The sequence below is a fragment of the Entelurus aequoreus genome, linkage group LG10 (genome assembly GCF_033978785.1).
Source record: "Entelurus aequoreus isolate RoL-2023_Sb linkage group LG10, RoL_Eaeq_v1.1, whole genome shotgun sequence".
NCBI lineage: Eukaryota > Metazoa > Chordata > Actinopteri > Syngnathiformes > Syngnathidae > Entelurus > Entelurus aequoreus.
The window spans coordinates 59726722-59747125 of record NC_084740.1 but is presented as its reverse complement, the minus strand read 5'-3'; the positions used below and the strand labels follow the sequence as shown (position 1 = coordinate 59747125).

At 39.4% G+C, this 20404-nt stretch overlaps 2 protein-coding genes across 5 annotated transcripts in view; one reads left to right on the top strand and one right to left on the bottom strand.

The window, feature by feature from the left end:
- tln2b (talin 2b) overlaps positions 1–8814 on the bottom strand; it is a 410959-nt gene extending 402145 nt beyond the window's left edge. For all 3 annotated transcript variants that reach the window (XM_062061302.1, XM_062061303.1, XM_062061304.1), the window contains exon 1: positions 8743–8814. The gene's annotated coding sequence lies outside the window, so the exon portion shown is untranslated. The remainder of the gene's footprint in view (positions 1–8742) is intronic.
- On the top strand, positions 8296–19974 carry c2cd4a (C2 calcium dependent domain containing 4A). 2 transcript variants are annotated; one of them, XM_062061306.1, is made up of 3 exons: positions 8296–8560; positions 18400–18457; positions 18538–19974. In XM_062061306.1, the coding sequence occupies exon 3, from the start codon at positions 18567–18569 to the stop codon at positions 19881–19883; it is 1317 nt and encodes a 438-aa protein (XP_061917290.1). In that variant the 5' UTR covers positions 8296–8560; positions 18400–18457; positions 18538–18566; the 3' UTR covers positions 19884–19974. The 2 variants fall into 2 exon arrangements, with proteins under 2 accessions (XP_061917290.1, XP_061917289.1); XM_062061305.1 differs by having other exon boundaries at positions 8296–8730.
- The last annotated feature ends 430 nt before the right edge of the window (positions 19975–20404 follow it).

Genomic DNA, 20404 nt, shown 5'->3' with positions numbered 1-20404 from the left:
TTCAACTAAAGGCCAAACATTTGCCCACGGGTCACACACAAGTCGTTCCAGTGTGGATTGTATGCAGCTTGTCTCACTGAGGGACAGCCTTTTCCCCAAAGAGTTCCCCCACTCGGGAGTGGAAGCCTTAAAGCTATCAGAATGGCAGCTGTCTGCATCCTGCATGATCTTCCTCATTGCATCACTCTGGTAAAACACCTTGTCTCTCCTCCAGCTATACTATCCTTGGATTGACCCTGGATGTCCAGGGGATGACTCCACACTGGAGAGGAAAGGGATTGACATGTTTTTTTTTTCCCTAGTCAAAACCCAGCAGCCAAGTGCAGAGCCTAACAGGACGATGCTTGGCCACAATATACTCTATATTGACAAAAGTATTTGGCCACCTGCCTTGAATCGCCATCCCATGGAGTTGTCCAAAATGTTTTGGTATCCTGGAGCATTCAAAGTTCCTTTCACTGGAACTAAAGGGCCAAGCCTGGAAAAAGAACCCCACATCATAATTCCTCCTCCACCAAATGTCACACTCGGCACAATGCAGTCCGAAATGTAGCGTTCTCCTGGCAACCTCCGAACCCAGACTGATGGAAAAGCGTGATTCATCAGTCCAGAGAATGAGTCTCCACTGCTCTAGAGTCCGGTGGCCACGTGCTTTTCACCACTGCATCCCACGCTTTGCATTGGACTTGGTGATGTATGGCTTAGATGCAGCTGCTCGGCCATGGAAAGCCATTCCATTAAGCTCTCTGCACCCTTGATGCTGAGTGCCAAGCAGGGAGGTAATGGGTCCCATTTTTTTAGTCTTTGGTCTGACAGGTAATATAGTGTGTGACAGGTTCTATAGTGTTTTACAGGTTCTATAGTGTATGACAGGTAGTGTTTGACAGGTTCTATAGTGTTTGACAGGTTCTATAGTGTTTTACAGGTTCTATAGTGTATGACAGGTAGTGTTTGACAGGTTCTATAGTGTTTGACAGGTTCTATAGTGTATGACAGGTAGTGTTTGACAGGTTCTATAGTGTTTGACAGGTTCTATAGTGTATGACAGGTAGTGTTTGACAGGTTCTATAGAGTATGACAGGTAGTGTGTGACAGTGTCTATAGTGTATGACAGGTAGTGTGTGACAGGTTCTATAGTGTTTGACAGGTTCTATAGTGTATGACAGGTAGTGTTTGACAGGTTCTATAGTGTATGACAGGTAGTGTTTGACAGGTTCTATAGTGTATGACAGGTAGTGTTTGACAGGTTCTATAGTGTATGACAGGTAGTGTGTGACAGGTTCTATAGTGTATGACAGGTAGTGTGTGACAGGTTCTATAGTGTATGACAGGTAGTGTGTGACAGGACCTATCGTGTTTGACAGGTTCTATAGTGTATGACAGGTAGTGTGTGACAGGTTCTATCGTGTTTGACAGGTTCTATAGTGTTTGACAGGTTCTATAGTGTATGGCAGGTAGTGTGTGACAGTGTCTATAGTGTATGACAGGTAGTGTGTGACAGGTTCTATAGTGTTTTACAGGTTATATATAGTGTATGACAGGTAGTGTTTGACAGGTTCTATAGTGTTTGACAGGTTCTATAATGTATGACAGGTAATGTTTGACAGGTTCTATAGTGTTTGACAGGTTCTATAATGTATGACAGGTAGTGTTTGACAGGTTCTATAGTGTTTGACAGGTTCTATAATGTATGACAGGTAGTGTTTGACAGGTTCTATAATGTATGACAGGTAGTGTTTGACAGTGTCTATAGTGTTTTACAGGTTATATAGTGTATGCCAGGTAGTGTGTGACAGGTTATATAATGTTTGACAGGTTCTATAATGTATGACAGGTAGTGTTTGACAGGTTCTATAGTATATGACAGGTATTGTTTGACAGGTTCTATAGTATATGACAGGTAGTGTGTGACAGGGTCTATAGCGTGTGATAGGTTGCATAATGTACGACAGGTTCCATGGTGTTTAACAGGTACTATTGTGTTTGACAGATTCTATAGTGTATGACAGGTAGTGTGTGACAGGGTCTATAGCGTGTGATAGGTTGCATAATGTACGACAGATTCCATGGTGTTTAACAGGTACTACAGTGTTTGACAGATTCTATACTGTATGACAGGTAGTGTGTGACAGATTCTATAGTAAATGACAGGTAGTGTTTGACAGGGTCTATTGTGTTTGACAGGTTCTATAGTGTTTTACAGGTTATATAGTGTATGACAGGTAGTGTGTGACAGGTTCTATAGTGTTTGACAGGTAGTGTGTGACAGGTCCTATAGTGTTTTACAGGTTATATAGTGTATGACAGGTAGTGTGTGACAGGTTCTATAGTGTATGACAGGTAGTGTGTGACAGATTCTATAGTAAATGACAGGTAGTGTTTGACAGGGTCTATTGTGTTTGACAGGTTCTATAGTGTTTTACAGGTTATATAGTGTATGACAGGTAGTGTGTGACAGGTTCTATAGTGTTTGACAGGTAGTGTGTGACAGGTCCTATAGTGTTTTACAGGTTATATAGTGTATGACAGGTAGTGTGTGACAGGTTCTATAGTGTATGACAGGTAGTGTGTGACAGGTTCTATAGTGTATGACAGGTAGTGTGTGACAGGTTCTATAGTGTTTTACAGGTTCTATAGTGTATGACAGGTAGTGTGTGACAGGTTCTATAGTGTTTGACAGGTTCTATAGTGTATGACAGGTGGTGTTTGACAGGTTCTATAGTGTATGACAGGTAGTGTGTGACAGTGTCTATAGTGTTTTACAGGTTCTATAGTGTATGACAGGTAGTGTTTGACAGGTTCTATAATGTATGACAGGTAGTGTTTGACAGGTTCTATAGTATATGACAGGGTCTATAGCGTGTGATAGGTTGCATAATGTACGACAGGTTCCATGATGTTTAACAGGTTCTATTGTGTTTGACAGGTTCTATAGTGTATGACAGGTAGTGTTTGACAGGGTCTATTGGGTTTGACAGGTTATGTAGTGTATGGCAGGTTCTATAGTGTATGACAGGTTCTATAGTGTATGACAGGTAGTGTTTGACAGGTTCTATAGTGTATGACAGGTAGTGTTTGACAGGTTCTATAGTGTATGACAGGTAGTGTGTGACAGTGTCTATAGTGTATGACAGGTAGTGTGTGACAGTGTCTATAGCAGGGGTGTCAAAGTCATTTTAGGTCAGGGGCCACATGGAGAAAAATCTACTCCCAAGTGGGCCGGACTTGGGAGTAGACTTCAAAATAAAGACAACTTCAGATTGTTTTCTTTGTTTAAAAATTGAACAAGCACATTCTGAAAATGTACAAATCATAATGTTGTTGTGGTTTTTTTACACTTACATGTTGCGGTTTATAGTAGTCTACCTTTATTTGTCGTTATTTATGCTTTTTGAATTAATGATGCGATAATGTTCATCAGTCAACTCATTGGTGTTAATTTTCAATCTATTAAGATGAAAATATAATATCAAAATCAAATTACAGGATTTTATTCATGTAGTTTGCTCATTTTCCTCAACTGGTGCACTAACATCACGTGGTTTATTTTATACGAATGTAGCATCATCTACAAATATACAAAGAATTGCTATGGCGACATCTAATAGACACATTTAGAAAAGCAGTTTCTTTCATTCAAAAATTTCGGCTAATTTTTGTACTTAGCAAACTCATCCTGCGAGCCGGATAAAACCTGTTCGTGGGCCTGATCCGGCCCGCGGGCCGTACGTTTGACACCCCTGGTCTACAGTGTTTTACAGGTTCTATAGTGTATTACAGGTAGTGTGTGACAGGTTATATAGTGTTTGACAGGTTCTATAATGTATGACAGGTAGTGTTTGACAGGTTCTATAGTATATGACAGGGTCTATAGCGTGTGATAGGTTGCATAATGTACGACAGGTTCCATGATGTTTAACAGGTTTTATTGTGTTTGACAAGTTCTATAGTGTATGACAGGTAGTGTTTGACAGGGTCTATTGTGTTTGACAGGTTATGTAGTGTATGACAGGTTCTATAGTGTATGACAGGTTCTATAGTGTATGACAGGTAGTGTTTGACAGGTTCTATAGTGTATGACAGGTAGTGTTTGACAGGTTCTATAGTGTATGACAGGTAGTGTTTGACAGGTTCTATAGTGTATGACAGGTTCTATAGTGTATGACAGGTAGTGTTTGACAGGTTCTATAGTGTATGACAGGTAGTGTTTGACAGGTTCTATAGTGTATGACAGGTAGTGTTTGACAGGTTCTATAGTGTATGACAGGTAGTGTTTGACAGGTTCTATAGTGTATGACAGGTAGTGTTTGACAGGTTCTATAGTGTATGACAGGTAGTGTTTGACAGGGTCTATTGTGTTTGACAGGTTCTGTAGTGTATGACAGGTAGTGTGTGACAGGTTATATAGTGTTTGACAGGTTCTATAATGTATGACAGGTAGTGTTTGACAGGTTCTATAGTATATGACAGGGTCTATAGCGTGTGATAGGTTGCATAATGTACGACAGGTTCCATGGTGTTTAACAGATTCTATTGTGTTTGACAGGTTCTATAGTGTATGACAGGTAGTGTGGGACAGGGTCTATTGTGTTTGACAGGTTCTGCAGTGTTTGACAAGTTCTATAGTGTATCACAGGTAGTGTTTGACAGGGTCTATTGTGTTTGACAGGTTCTGTAGTGTATGACAGGTTATATAGTGTATCACAGGTAGTGTTTGACAGGGTCTATTGTGTTTGACAGGTTCTGTAGTGTATGACAGGTTCTATAGTGTATGACAGGTAATGTGTGACAGGTTCTGTAGTGTATGACAGGTAGTGTGTGACAGGGTCTATTGTGTTTGACAGGTTCTGTAGTGTATGACAGGTTCTATAGTGTATGACAGGTAATGTGTGACAGGTTCTATAGTGTATGACAGGTAGTGTGGGACAGGGTCTATTGTGTTTGACAGTTTCTGTAGTGTATGACAGGTTCTATAGTGTATGACAGGTAATGTGTGACAGGTTCTATAGTGTATGACAGGTAGTGTGGGACAGGGTCTATTGTGTTTGACAGGTTCTGTAGTGTTTGACAAGTTCTATAGTGTATCACAGGTAGTGTTTGACAGGGTCTATTGTGTTTGACAGGTTCTGTAGTGTATGACAGGTTCTATAGTGTATGACAGGTAATGTGTGACAGGTTCTGTAGTGTATGACAGGTAGTGTGTGACAGGTTGTGTAGTGTATGACAGGTTCTATAGTGTATGACAGGTAATGTGTGACAGGTTCTGTAGTGTATGACAGGTTCTATAGTGTATGACAGGTAATGTGTGACAGGTTCTGTGGTGTATGACAGGTAGTGTTTTACAGGTTCTATCGTGTATGACAGGTAATGTGTGACAGGTTCTGTAGTGTATGACAGGTTCTATAGTGTATGACAGGTAATGTGTGACAGGTTCTGTAGTGTATGACAGGTTCTATAGTGTATGACAGGTAATGTGTGACAGGTTCTGTAGTGTATGACAGGTAGTGTTTTACAGGTTCTATCGTGTATGACAGGTTCTATAGTGTATGACAGGTAATATCGTGTATGACAGGTTCTATAGTGTTTGACAGGTAGTAGAATTGTTTTGGTTTTTTTAAATGAAAAAAAAAGAAGCTCTCTGCGTACTGTACGTGGGCTAATTGGAAGGTCACATGACGTTTGGAGCTCTGTAGCAACTGTATATATCATTTATACACACATACACATTGGCCCCCCCCAGACACATTTTCTTCTCTCAATGTGGCCCCCGAGTCAAAATATTTCCCCAGCTCTGGTCTCGAGTAATCAACTTAGGCTGCTAAGAAATATGCTAACATTTGATTTGTCATTTTCAAAGTAGATTTGAAAACATGGTATCTTTGTCTATTTATGTCTTACTTTGGTCTTGATACACATTTTTCCAAAAATGGGTCATAAAAAAAGAGGGAACATCTAATACTGTAGCTTGGGTCGCCTTACTCTATATTCAGGTCAATATGGTAATGGGGACACGGTATTAAATTAAGCAGCAGGAAAACACTTTAACAAACGATATACAACAAATAACAAATAAACGAATAATCGAAGCCACATAATATATATCTAAGCCTTTTTTCTAATTGAACACATGGATGGATGATCAGTATCAGTATGATCAGCATGGAATGGCACTTTTTAGAGGCGGTATAGTACTGAATATGATTCCTTAGTATCGTGGTACTATACTAGTACCGGTATACCGTACAACCCTAATTCACACACAGTGTTACTGTTCAAACTTTGTGTCTTTCTACAGTGGCCGAAAACATTAGATGTTCTTTTAATGTAAAACCTATGCCTTGTTTTTATTGAATATTAAGGCCTACTGCGATACTGTATTTAATATTGGTCATGATAGTGATTCTTGGAGAGCCGAGTGCTTTTTTCTGAAGTTTGAGAACCATACCGTCTGTCCCGCTCACCTCTTGTGAGAAACAAAATCCCCATCCAATCTGTTCACACAGTATCATGAATATCACACAGCATCGTGCATATCACACAGTATCATGAATATCACACAGTATCACGCATATCACACAGTATCACGGATATCACACAGCATCATGCATATAACACAGTATAATGGATATCACACAGTATCATGCATATCACACAGTATCATGAATATCACACAGCATCATGCATATCACACAGTATCATGATATCACACAGCATCATGGATATCACACAGCATCATGAATATCACACAGCATCATGAATATCACACAGTATCATGAATATCACACAGTATCACGCATGTCACACAGTATGACGCATGTCACACAGTATCACGCATATCACACAATATCATGAATATCACACATATCACACAATATCACGCATATCACACAGTATCACGCATATCACACAGTATCACGGATATCACACAGTATCATGAATATCACACAGTCTCATGCATATCACACAGTATCATGCATATCACACAGTATCAGGATATCACACAGTATCATGCATATCCCACAGTATCACGAATATCACACAGTATCATGCATACCACACAGTATCATGCATATCACACAGTATCATGCATATCACACAGTATCAGGATATCACACAGTATCATGATATCACACAGTATCATGCATATCACACAGTATCATGAATATCACACAGCATCATGCATATCACACAGTATCATGGATATCACACAGCATCATGCATATCACACAGTCTCATGGATATCACACAGTATCATGCATATCACACAGTCTCATGCATATCACACAGTCTCATGGATATCACACAGCATCATGCATATCACACAGTATCATGCATATCACACAGCATCATGCATATCACACAGCATCATGAATATCACACAGTATCATGCATATCACACAGTATCATGCATATCACAAAGTATTATGAATATCACACAGTATCATGTATATCACACAGTATCATGAATACCACACAGTATCATGCATATCACACAATATCATGCATATCACACAGTATCATGCATATCACACAGTATCATGGATATCACACAGTATCATCTATATCACACAGTCTCATGTATATCACACAATATCATGCATATCACACAGTATCATGAATATCACACAGCATCATGGATATCACACAGTGTCATCTATATCACACAGTCTCATGTATATCACACAATATCATGCATATCACAGTATCATGAATATCACGCAGCATCATGCATATCACACAGTATCATGGATACCACACAGTATCATGCATATCACACAATATCACACAGTATCATGCATATCACACAGTATCATGGATATCACACAGTATCATCTATATCACACAGTCTCATGTATATCACACAATATCATGCATATCACACAGCATCATGGATATCACACAGTATCATCTATATCACAGTCTCATGTATATCACACAATATCATGCATATCACACAGTATCATGAATATCACACAGCATCATCCATATCACACAGTATCATGGATATCACACAGTATCACGCATATCACACAGTATCATGAATATCACACAGCATCATGCATATCACACAGTATCATGCATATCACACAGCATCATGAATATCACACAGCATCATGCATATCACACAGTATCATGTATATCACACAGCATCATGAATATCACACAGTATCATGCATATCACACAGTATCATGAATATCACACAGTATCATGAATATCACACAGTATCATGCATATCACACAGCATCATGCATATCACACAGTATCATCATCCCAAGACGCGGCAACAAGGTAGTTAACGGTGCAGATGATACCAGCATGGACCCTAGCTTGACCCGGTCCTTCCCAACTTGAGCCCACAAAGCAGGTTGTAAGACTCCCATTCTCGCAGGGCCACGCAGGCACGCCCACCACGTCCACGTCCACGTCCACAGCCGCCAGCTAGCCGGCATCATCCAGGTCAAGTCCAAGTTAGTAAACCACGGCACATTTCTCTCGGCGAGGATGCTGAGCTAGGCGGGCAAAGCCGTCACGTCGAGGGCGGACACGCCGACAAAACAAGTAGGTCGAGTTGAAATATTCATCTTTAAAGAGTCGCTCGAGAAATGACGGGCGCTCGGCAAAATAACGCCGATTTCTACACGGAGCGATGCTCGAAAGAAGCGGGAAGTGAGCCGTTAAAAGCCCGCGGAGCGTGGCGGGGATGGAACGTCCGTGCACGGAATAAAAAGGTGAGATCTTACCTGCTCTTGTCAGCGTCTCCCTGGAAGCATGCGAGATGTTACTTGGATGTCGGCGACACGACACACACACACACACTCACGTATCACACACACATCATCATCAAGCCCCTCCTCATCCATCCACACACGGAAGGATGAGGAAGAGAAAGCACTTTGCGTCTCATTGTCATTTCCTCCTAAAAGTGATCGTCATTCAACATAATATCCGCGTCGGCTCACATGATGCGTTCACGTTCAATGTTAAAAAAAAAAAATACAATTAAAAAATGGCACCTGTCAAAAGAGTGACTACACACAAATACGCGATGGCGACTTCATGCGGGACATAAACCAGTTTGGTCACCACAGGGTGGTTTGAAATCCATAATTCTATGTTCTTTAATGCAATGATTAATTGACAAAAGGGTGGTTTTAATCTGGGTTAGCAATTGAATAAATGTGATGTATGTGTCAAACATCCTCCTCTCAGTTAACGTCTCAGTGGGAGGACTGTTAAAGAGGTCATATACTGCCCCCTAACGGAGGAAAGTACGTACTGCTATTAAACTATTCACCGGTAACAACTTCCTGTTTTTTTTTGTTTTTTTTCCCTGTTCATATTTTACCGACACAACTCCCAAGTTCTACCCGTGACGGCGTGGGTTCCCACTAGGTACTCCCCCCCCCCCCCTAAAGACATGCACCTGTGGGGATATAGGCTCCTCCCACCTCCAAAGACATGCACCTGCGGGGATATAGGCCCCTCCCACCTCCAACTCCGCCTTTAAAAAAAAAAAAAAAAAAATTACATTTAAAACAATTGTTTAATACATTGTAGCACTTTGAGGTTGCTTGCTCAATGTAAAGTGCTTTTTACAAATAAAATCAATTATTTGTAAAAAGCACTTTACATTGAGCAAACAACGTCAAAGTGCTACAATGTATTAAAAAATAATAATAATTTTTTAAAAAAGAACAAAAAAAAAGGTGGAGGTGGGAGGGGCCTAGATCCCCCGCAGGTGCGTGTCTTTAGAGGTGGGAGGGGCCTATATCCCCGCAGGTGCATGTCTTTAATAATAATAATAATAAAATCAATTGTTATTGTTATTATTATTAAAGACATGCATTATTATTATTATGTCTTTAATAATAATAATAATAAAATCAATTATTATTATTATTATTATTATTAAAGACATGCACCTGCGGGGATATAGGCCCCTCCCACCTCCACAGCCACCTTTTTTTTTTGTTCTTTTTTAAAAATTATTATTTTTTAATACACTGTAGCACTTTGAGGTTGTTTGCTCAATGTAAAGTGTTTTTTACAAATAAAATCAATTATTATTATTATTATTATTATTAAAGACATGCACCTGCGGGGCTATAGGCCCCTCCCACCTCCAAAGACATGCACCTGCGGGGGGATATAGGCCCCTCCCACCTCCAAAGACATGCACGTGCGGGGATATAGGCCCCTCCCACCTCCACAGCCACCTTTTTTTGTTGTTCTTTTTTAAAATTATTATTATTTTTAATAAACTGTAGCACTTTGACGTTGTTTGCTCAATGTAAAGTGTTTTTTACAAATACAATCAATTATTATTATTATTATTATTAAAGACATGCACCTGCGGGGATATAGGCTCCTCCCACCTCCATCTCCTTTTTTTTTTTTACTTTTTTTTTTGTATTATTATTATTTTTTAATACACTGTAGCACTTTGAGTTTTTTGCTCAATGTAAAGTTTTGTTTACAAATAAAATCAATTATTATTATTATTATTATTATTATTAAAGACATGCACTTGCGGGAATATAGGCCCCTCCCACCTCCAAAGACATGCACCTCCGGGGATATAGGCCCCTCCCACCTCCAAAAAATGCACCTGCGGGGATATAGGCCCCTCCCACCTCCATCTCCTTTTTTTTTTTACTTTTTTTTTTGTATTATTATTATTTTTTAATACACTGTAGCACTTTGAGGTTTTTTGCTCAATGTAAAGTGTTGTTTACAAATAAAATCAATTATTATTATTATTATTATTATTATTATTAAAGACATGCACCTGCGGGAATATAGGCCCCTCCCACCCAGACCCGGCCCTAACCAATCTGGCGCCCTAGGCAAGATTTTAGGTGGCGCCCCCCCACATCGGCAGTGAAGTGTATATACTCACAAGAAACCGAATAGCTTTGTCTTTGACCTTTTTTTTTACTTAAAGAAAGCAAATTAACAAACAGAATAGTTAACAAGATTAAAAAAAATATGGATAAATAAATGAATACAAAAAATGAATATATGAAATACAATATTTTTTACATACATAAACACAAAATAAAACGTGTCAACAAGTTGCATAAAATAAATTAAAAATACAATATAAATAAGGCACTGCACAAAACAAGATATCAAACCAGTATGACTTTAACAACTATATTACAAAAAAAGGGGATCCTACAGAGTTCTCTATTTGTGCATATTTAATATTGCATTAACTAGAATGACTTACAAATTACTGTACACCAGGGAGTACTGTAATTACCTAACGTTACATTATTATTTTCCATAACAATTTAGCCCCCTCCACAATATTAACCCGACGTTAAAACAGAACTAGCTATTTATTGATTAGCAATTGCCGAATCATGTAACATTAGCTTAATGCTAAAAATACAGGTTACTATCACATTCTGTAACAGACAAATAATTTCATGTAGGCTAACGTTACCTACCTGCTACCTCTGTCTTTTTCTCGTTTCTCCTCTTCTTTTCTTCCCTGGGCACCTGACAGCACCGCTGTTTAATATGTGTGTATGCTTCACTGAGGCCAGCGCCGTTTTGTCCCCCTAATTTCGGCTGTCCTCGAACTCACCGCAGTTTGTTTACATGTACAACTTTCTGCCACAGAAAGACGCGTTTTATGCCACCCCTTCTTTGTCTCACTTTGTCCACGAAACGTTTTGTGCTGTGTGTGAATACACAAAGGCGAACTTTGTTGATGTTGTTGACCTGCGTGGAGTGCTAATTATCGATGCTAACATGCTATCTAGGCTAGCTGTATGTACATATTGCATCATTACGCCTCATTTGTCGCTATATTTGTGTATCTGTGTATTTAATTTATATTTGCATGACACATTGTCTGCTTGTAATATTGGCTAAAATTCTGACAGTTGTTTGGGCACCATGTTGTTCCAGACCACAGCAAAAGATTGTAATAAACCCATTAGAAGAAGACAGCCTGTGCTTTCCTTTAATTTGGACACACACATCTACACCTTTGGCAGTTTTAAGTCATTTCCAGGAGTTATCTCACCCTCTGAGACACTTACTTAATGTGTTGCCTTCATTATAACACTTACATAAGGCTCCAGACAGATTTGTTTTTTGTATTTTTGGTCCAATATGGCTCTTTCAACATGTTGGGTTGCCGACCCCTGCTCTAAACAAAGTGGGCGATACGGTAAATAGCCAAATTATTTTTGGACACAAATCCTTTCAGTGCACAAACTCTTGATAGGACTGCAAACGCATGCTTGACTTACTGATGACTTTTAACATCTTGGAAAACATTTCTACGAATTACCCCCACTTTCCTGTTACTGCGTTATGCGAATATTATTCCGTACTTTAGTGCTTGGTTGCCAGTCACAACCACCTTTATCCACTTGAACCTTGTCCTGTGCTGACTCCACTTTTTGGTGTGTGTGTGTGTGTTTGGTGGTAACAACTTTCTGACAGATGAGAACATCAAACAAAAGGTGCGTTCAATGCCTCATGTACTTTTCAAACACGCTTCTAGTTGACAGGGACAGGAACAAATTGTTTTGTTTCGATGGATTTGTTTAGAACTCTTGTATAAATTGTATATCTATCCGCAATGGTAAAACTATTAGAAAGCCCACATTAAGAACACTAGTACCGTGTTCAGGGTTTCCCCACACATTCATTTATTTGTGGCGGCCCGCCACGAAAGAATTACGTCCGCCACGAATAAAATAAATAAATAAATAAATAAATAAATAAATAAATAAATAATAATAATAATATTTTTTTTTAAAACATTTTTTGTCCTCTCCAGCTTCTCAGGCAAATCATATAGTTCAGTGTTTTTCAACCTTTTCTGAGCCAAGGCACATTTTTTTCATTGAAAAAATCCCGAGGCACACCACCAGCAGAAAACATTAAAAAATTTAACTCAGCAGCCAATATTGACAGTAAAAAGTCGTTCTCACAATTGTTGGATATGAATTCAAACCATAAACAAGCATGCATCACTATAGCTCTTGTCTCAAAGTAGGTGTACTGTCACCACCTGTCACATCACACCCTGACTTATTTTGAGTTTTTTAGTGTTTTCCTGTGTGTAGTGTTTTAGTTCTTGTCATGCGCTTCTATTTTGGTGTTGATTGTCATGGTATGTACGGATGTACATTGTGGACGCCGTCTGCTCCACAGTAAGTCTTTGCTGTCGTCCAGCATTCTGTTTTTGTTTACTTTGTAGCCAGTTCAGTTTTAGTTTCGTTCTGCAAAGTCTTCCCTAAGCTTCAATGCCTTTTCTTAGGGGCACTTGCCTTTTGTTTATTTTTGGTTTAAGCGTTAGATACTTTTTTACCTGCAAACCATCGTCGTCGTTCCCGACATCTACAAAGCAATTAGCTACCTGCTGCCACCTACTGATATGGAAGAGTATTGCACGGTTACTCTGGCGAGCTCTAGACAGCACCGACACTCAACGGCAAATTTGCGGAATATAATTACTGGTTTGCAAAAAATATTTTGAACCCAATTAGGTGAAATGACATAATCTCCCACGGCACACCAAACAATACCTCACAGTACACTAGTGTGCCGCGGCACAGTGGTTGAAAAACACTGATATAGTTGATGTAGATGCCCATATCGGCTGTTCAGATTTACTTTACAAAAGAGAAGTGTAGGATACTTCTCTTGTTGCCTTATTTGTATTTGACTTTATTAAATGTATTTACATTAGAAACACAACATGTGTATATAACAAAGGGTGCAAAGTCTGCAGGCAGTAGGAAACACATGGTCAAGTGTAGGGAGTAAAACTGATGGCAGTCTAAAGTTCAAGATTTTTGGAGCTCTTTGTTCAGTGGATCAGATGTTGGATGAAGCTCTGTGTCTATCTACCACCACTACTGTTTTCTGTTTATTTGTTACTGACTGTGGCAGGACACCTCTGCCTCTGTTTCACTTTATGTTGCTGGTAAATAATATGGTTGTAGTAGTAGGCTAAAGTTAAATTATTTGGTATGCACTAATTAAAGGGGCAGAGCTTTGAGACATTTTAGCTTTTATATTTTATAAGATATATTTTTTGTAAGAACCTCAATTAATAAATATATTTCAGTGAATAACTTATTGTTCAAATCTGTATATAAATATGTACATAAAGTGTTGTAATTATATTGTAAAATGGATGGATGGATGGACGTTTAAAACAAAACTGTTGTTATTAAATAGTAAGTATACATTTTTTGAGCCTTTTTAGAGAATATCAAATCATTGTAGTAAATTATGCAAATTACTCGATGATGTCATGGTGACCACGCCCATAGCCACGCCACAGGTATCTTGGCAGTTTATGGGAAACACTGGTGTTCTGCACATGAATGCCATACATAAATCGTATTCCGAGCAGAGTGTAATGAAAACATTTCTCAAGTCAGTGATGGATCTGTGTGGACATTACACCTTAATGACGTAGCAACCAGCTTGCCTTGCTTGCACTGCAAACCTTGTTGACTTTCTTAAGTCTTAAAAGGCAGGTGTTGGTTATCCTCTCTTGTAATGGAAAAATCATCTTTTGACATTTTTATTCACACCAAATTGCATTTAGTACCGATTAGAGTACAGCTAAACAGCTCCATTTTTGTTTCATCTGACATCACATGGACAAAGATAAGACCTTCTGGAGGAAAGTTCTGTGGTGAGATGAAACAAAAATGGAGCTGTTTAGCCACAATACCCAGCAATATGTTTGGAGGAGAAAAAGTGAGGACTTTAATCCCAGGAACACCATTCACACCGTCAAGCATGGTGGGTGTAGTATTATGCACTGGGCCTGTTTTGCTGCCAATGGAACTGCTGCTTTAAAACTTAGTCAAATTTTACTGTAAAATGTACAGTGTTTTTTTTTTTACAACATATTACGGTAAATGGAAAAACAATACGACTGTTTTTTATGACAAAAAAGGTATGTTTGACGGAATGTTACTGTAAAATTGACAGTGTTTTTTTTTTTTACAACAAATTACAGTGAATGGAAGGTATCATAGTCGCCGGAATTTTACTGTAAAATGTCCTGTCATTTTTTAAAAATATTCTGGCAATTTAGCAGCCAGGTTTTTACCGTGAAAAAAATGTGGTACAGTTTTTCCACTTACAGTACGAATAATATATGCATTTGCCTATGCATTTGATGATTATATATGTTTGATGTACATTGTAGAAAAATCTGTACATTTTACAGTAAAAAAAAAAAACCTGGCAACTCAGTCACCAGAATTTTACTGTAAAGTATAGTGGTTTTTTTTGTTTGTTTTTTTTACAGCATATTATTGTGAATGGAAAAACAGTACCACTTTTTATTTTATTTTTTCCGGCAAATGACTTGGTAGTTTCTACTGTTAAAAAAATGTGGTGCTTTTGGTACACACCGTAAAAATTGTGGATTTTATGGTAAAAAAAAAATGTTGGCTCAGTCCAAAGAATTTTACCATAAAAAATGTTTTTTTTCAATTTACTGTAAAAAAAATAAAAAAATAAAAAAAAATTTTTCAATTACAGTACATTTTAGAGTAACTTTCCAGCGACCATAATACCTTCTCTTTCTCATAAAAAATAGAGGTACTGTTTTTCCATTTACCATAATTTGTTGTAAAAAAACACACTGTATAATTTACAGTAATACACTGTAAAAACTTTTTTTTTTTTTTTCATGTAAAATCTATTGTCATTTTTACAGTGCACAATTTGATGGATAACTTTGAAATAATAAGTCAATCAGATATTTAAAAATATATATATAGTATAATATTTGTTGCAACGTTGGCTACTACTAAAGTTTTAAAAAGTATACAGTTTAATGCAATACATATTTTTGTTTTGTCAAAATGGAAAAAAAAAAAAAAGATAAGAAAAGATAACGTACTTTATTGACGTATATTCGCGGGCCATATAAAATTATATGACGGGCCAGATCTGGCCCCCGGGCCTTGACTTTGCCACCTGTGCTCTACACACTACTCCAGGCCTGGGCAATTATTTTTACTCGGGGGCCAAATTTAGAGAAGAAAAAATGTCTGGGGGCCGGTATATCTATTTTTAGTAACACTAATACAAAACCTCACAATAATGTCTGATTGAATGCTAAAAACGTTATTACGGACCACTTAAAAAACCAAATGGAATTTTACATTTATTTACTGAATGAAACACCCAAAAAATAAAAAATGTGTGATTTACAATATTAACTATGAAGGATAAAACACTGAATATTGACAACATATGAACGTCACACCCCCTCTCCATCCACATATTTTACAATCAAGCGAAATGCAACAAAATGCAACAAACACAGCAAAATATGAACGCGAAGGGTAAAAAAACCCCACCTACCATCTGATACATCTGATACATCACTAAGCTTTAGAACTTTGTTGTGAAAATCTCCTTCCACTTCTGTCCCTGACACGCACATTTCAGGCTCTGGAAACACTCTGTGGAAATGCTCCCCACCAGGCCTGGCCCTAACCAATCTGGCGCCCTAGGCAAGATTTTAGGTGCCCCCCCACCCCACCCCCCCCCCACCCCACACACACACACACACACATCGGCAGTGAAGTGTTTATACTCACAAGAAACCGAATAGCTTTGTCTTTGACCTTTTTTTTTACTTAAAGAAAGCAAATGAACATATTATATGAGAATGTTATGTTATGATTATCCTTAACCGAATCACAGCAGCATTCCCTCTCATGTGATATTGCTGAATTAACATTAATGATGTGCACTTTAACAACTAGGCTTACAACTATACCTAATATATAAAGGGGTGGAAAAGTGACTATTACCTGCAGGGCAAACATTAGCTAACCAGAAGGCAATAACAATGTAAACAAAAAACACCTGCTTAAAAGATCTAATACAAATGTCCCTGAGGAATGTAAGGTGAGAGTACTGTAATTACCTAACGTTACATTATTATTTTCCATAACAATTTAGCCTCCTCCACAATATTAACCCGACGTTAAAACAGAACTAGCTATTTATTGATTAGCAATTGCCGAATCATGTAACATTAGCTTAATGCTAAAAAGCCAGGTTACTATCACATTCTGTAACAGACAAATAATTTCATGTAGGCTAACGTTACCTACCCGCTACCTCTGTCTTTTTCTCGTTTCTCCTCCTCTTCTTTTCTATTTTTTCTTCCCTGGGCACCTGACAGTTTTGGCTGTTTTGACATCTTGTGTTTATTTTTTGATGTGGTGACGTCCAAAAAGAGTCATGATACAGAAAAGGGAGGGGGCGCACCCACGGGGGTGGAGGGGGCGTAATGTTGTAACAAATAATATTTCTATTAAATAGGCTTTACTTTGCATTTTAATTAACGTGGGATTATTTTTTGTATTTAGAAATAATAGTACCAACTTTTTTTTTTTTTTTTTTTTTTCTTCAACATTTGTGGCACTGGCGTGGCGCCCCCTGATGGACGGCGCCCTTAGCATTTGCCTAAACGGCCTATGCCACGGGCCGGCCCTGCTCCCCACCCACACTGCTTGGTGCCTCGTCTGAGCTGTTGTGACTTAGACGACCATAGTAACTAATTAGATGACCATAGTAACTAATTAGATGACCATAGTAACTAGTATATCATGCAAAAGCGCAGATTCCGACCATTGAAATACTTTGTATAGTTCAAGACTTACGGTCATTAGAAAATGCGGCCCCAGAGGCCTTAATTTGCCCAGGTCTGCACTACTCTGACTGGTGATATTCAGTTTAAAACGGCTGGTATTTATCCCACCACCAGAGGGCAGTATTGCCAATAAATCTTGATGACTGTAGAAGTAACAACCACTGGAACCACATATCTGCCAATCACTATTCATCCTTTGATGCAGGTTTGAACTTTTCAGGAAGAAGATGAAATAAAATCTCGGAATGACTAATTTATATTCTTATGGTGTTTTTACTCTACCTGAACTGTTATTATTGGGCACCGCTTATTTGTAGTTGTTTGTAGTCGTGTCAAACTGCACAGCTTCTGTTTACATCGTACACAGTATAAGCTTTCCAAAGTCCGGACTACTTAAACGTGTCCAAACACTTTGTCTCAAAATGGTCTCGGATTTATGCAAAAAATGCAATTTGGGGGAAACTACAAGGCATGAGTTTTGAGCTCTGTTGTGCTTTCAGGAGGTGTTTCCTAGGCAACCGGGGGCCGAAGAGCGAGAGAGAGAGAGGGAGGGTCAATCTAGAGGAGTGCAGGGGGTGTGTGTTCTAGTCACTGGTTCCCTGTTTGATTTAACCTGCCTGCGTCCCTCAAACAGACCCAGATGTTCTGGTCTCTACAAGACTGAGCTGATGTCTGTTGTCCGAAAGAGACTTCTCATTTTCTTTACTGCACTTTGACCTTTCAGCTGGAGCTTTCAGCCAGCGCTGTCCGAGAAGACTTGTTGGATATCTTAATAGGACGAGGTAAGGTCGACATTTTGGATTTCAGACAGTTTTTGGTTTGTTTGACATGACTGCTGACAAATGTGCTTTTGTAACTGCAGAGAGTTTCCTGAATTCTGTCAGCACATCTATGTGGGTGGTGGAGAAGATCCGCGTGTCAATGGAGAACTCCATTCTGCCAGTCTCATCAACAGAATTCAGCTTCAAGATCGGAGACATTATGTTCGGGGACAAATCGGACAAACCCAAAAGGATTTCCCTCTTCCCGAATGTCATCACCCCTGACAACATCCCAGAGTTCTGCATCCCTCCGACCATCCCGTCCTTGCACGAGATTAAGAACACGGACCGAGCTTCCCGTCTGGTGAAACTGATCGCCTACGAGAAGCCCGATGTGGAGGTGACACGGCACGAGCCTAGGAATTCGCACATCATACAGGTGGAGAGCGTTGATGAGGGCTGCAGTGACGAGGAGACCACCAACGCGGACCCCCACAGCCAGGCCGCCTTGTCCCTCCCTCACATGGCCAAAGCTCAGACCTGCTACGGGTTTTGCACCTTACTAGAGAGCCCACACACCCGGAGAAAGGAGTCCCTCTTCCATGCCGACCCAGGCTCCTCTCCCCTGCTGCTTCCCAGGAGTCGATCCGCGACGTGCTCCAGAGCCAACCCACCCCCACCGTCTTCCCCTTCCTCCTTTAGCCTCAACACTCTGTCCTCCAGGCTTACCTCGAGAGGACACAGCCCCAACTGGCTAGGCACTATGGACAGTGACACCACATCCTCCACAGAGTCGTCCCCGTTCAGCTCGCCCCTGCTGACCAGGTGCCCCGCCAAGTCGTCCCTCTTTAAGGCACTGAGCCACGAACTGCTGCTGTCAAGGAACATGAGGAAGGCCATGATGTCCAGGAACAACTCCCTGTCCACAGATGAGGGCAGCTCCACAGACAACAGCCCTAACGTGATGAGGAGGGCGTCCGAGGGCTTAGTCGAGGGCCTCCCCAGCTGCTACAGACTGGCACCACCTACCGTCTTTCCCATGGACTTGACCCTGCACAGGGAGAGGGTGATGAAAGAAAGAATGGTGCCCGTGGGGAAAGACGGCAGCCTGAGACTCTCATCCGAGTACTGCCCGGACAACCAAAGACTGCGTGTCCGCCTGATCAGTGCAGAGGGCCTGTACCCTCTCTCCGTAGACCCCAAGATCATTAACTGCAGCGTCAGCCTCTCGCTGGTGCCGGGGAAAGTTCAGAAGCAACGCAGCACGGTCATCCGAAAGAGCCGCAATCCCATCTTCAACGAAGATTTCTTTTTCGACGCTATCTCGGAGGAAGACCTCAATGTGCGCTCTCTTCGTTTTAAGGTGGTCAACAAAATGTCCACCCTGAAACGAGATTATCTGCTGGGTAGTTGTGAGCTGCCTCTTTGCACTATTGTGACATTGTAAGCCATTAGTACTTCCATGCCTTATTATTACTGTATTATTTATTTCACTTCTTTTGTAATGTGATATAACATTTTTTAATGAATAAATTATGAGAACCTGTGTGTCATTCATGGTTGTTTCTTGAAGTGTTCATTTATTAAGCATTCAAATACATGTATTTATACATTGAAAATCATTTTTTTCCTTGAAAATAATTTTTTGTCTTGAAAATTAACTTTTACCTTGAAAATCAATTTTTTCCTTGAAAATAATTTTTGGTCTTGAAAATCAACTTCTACCTTGAAAATTCACTTTTACCTTGAAAATAATTTTTTGTCATGAAAAGCAACTTTTACCTTGAAAATCATTTTTTGTCATGAAAATCAACTTTTACCTTGAAAATAATGTTTTTCCTTGAAAATAATTTTTTGTCTTGAAAATTAACTTTTACCTTGAAAACCAATTTTTTCCTTGACAATAATTTTTGGTCTTAAAAATCAACTTCTACCTTGAAAATTCACTTTTACCTTGAAAATAATTTT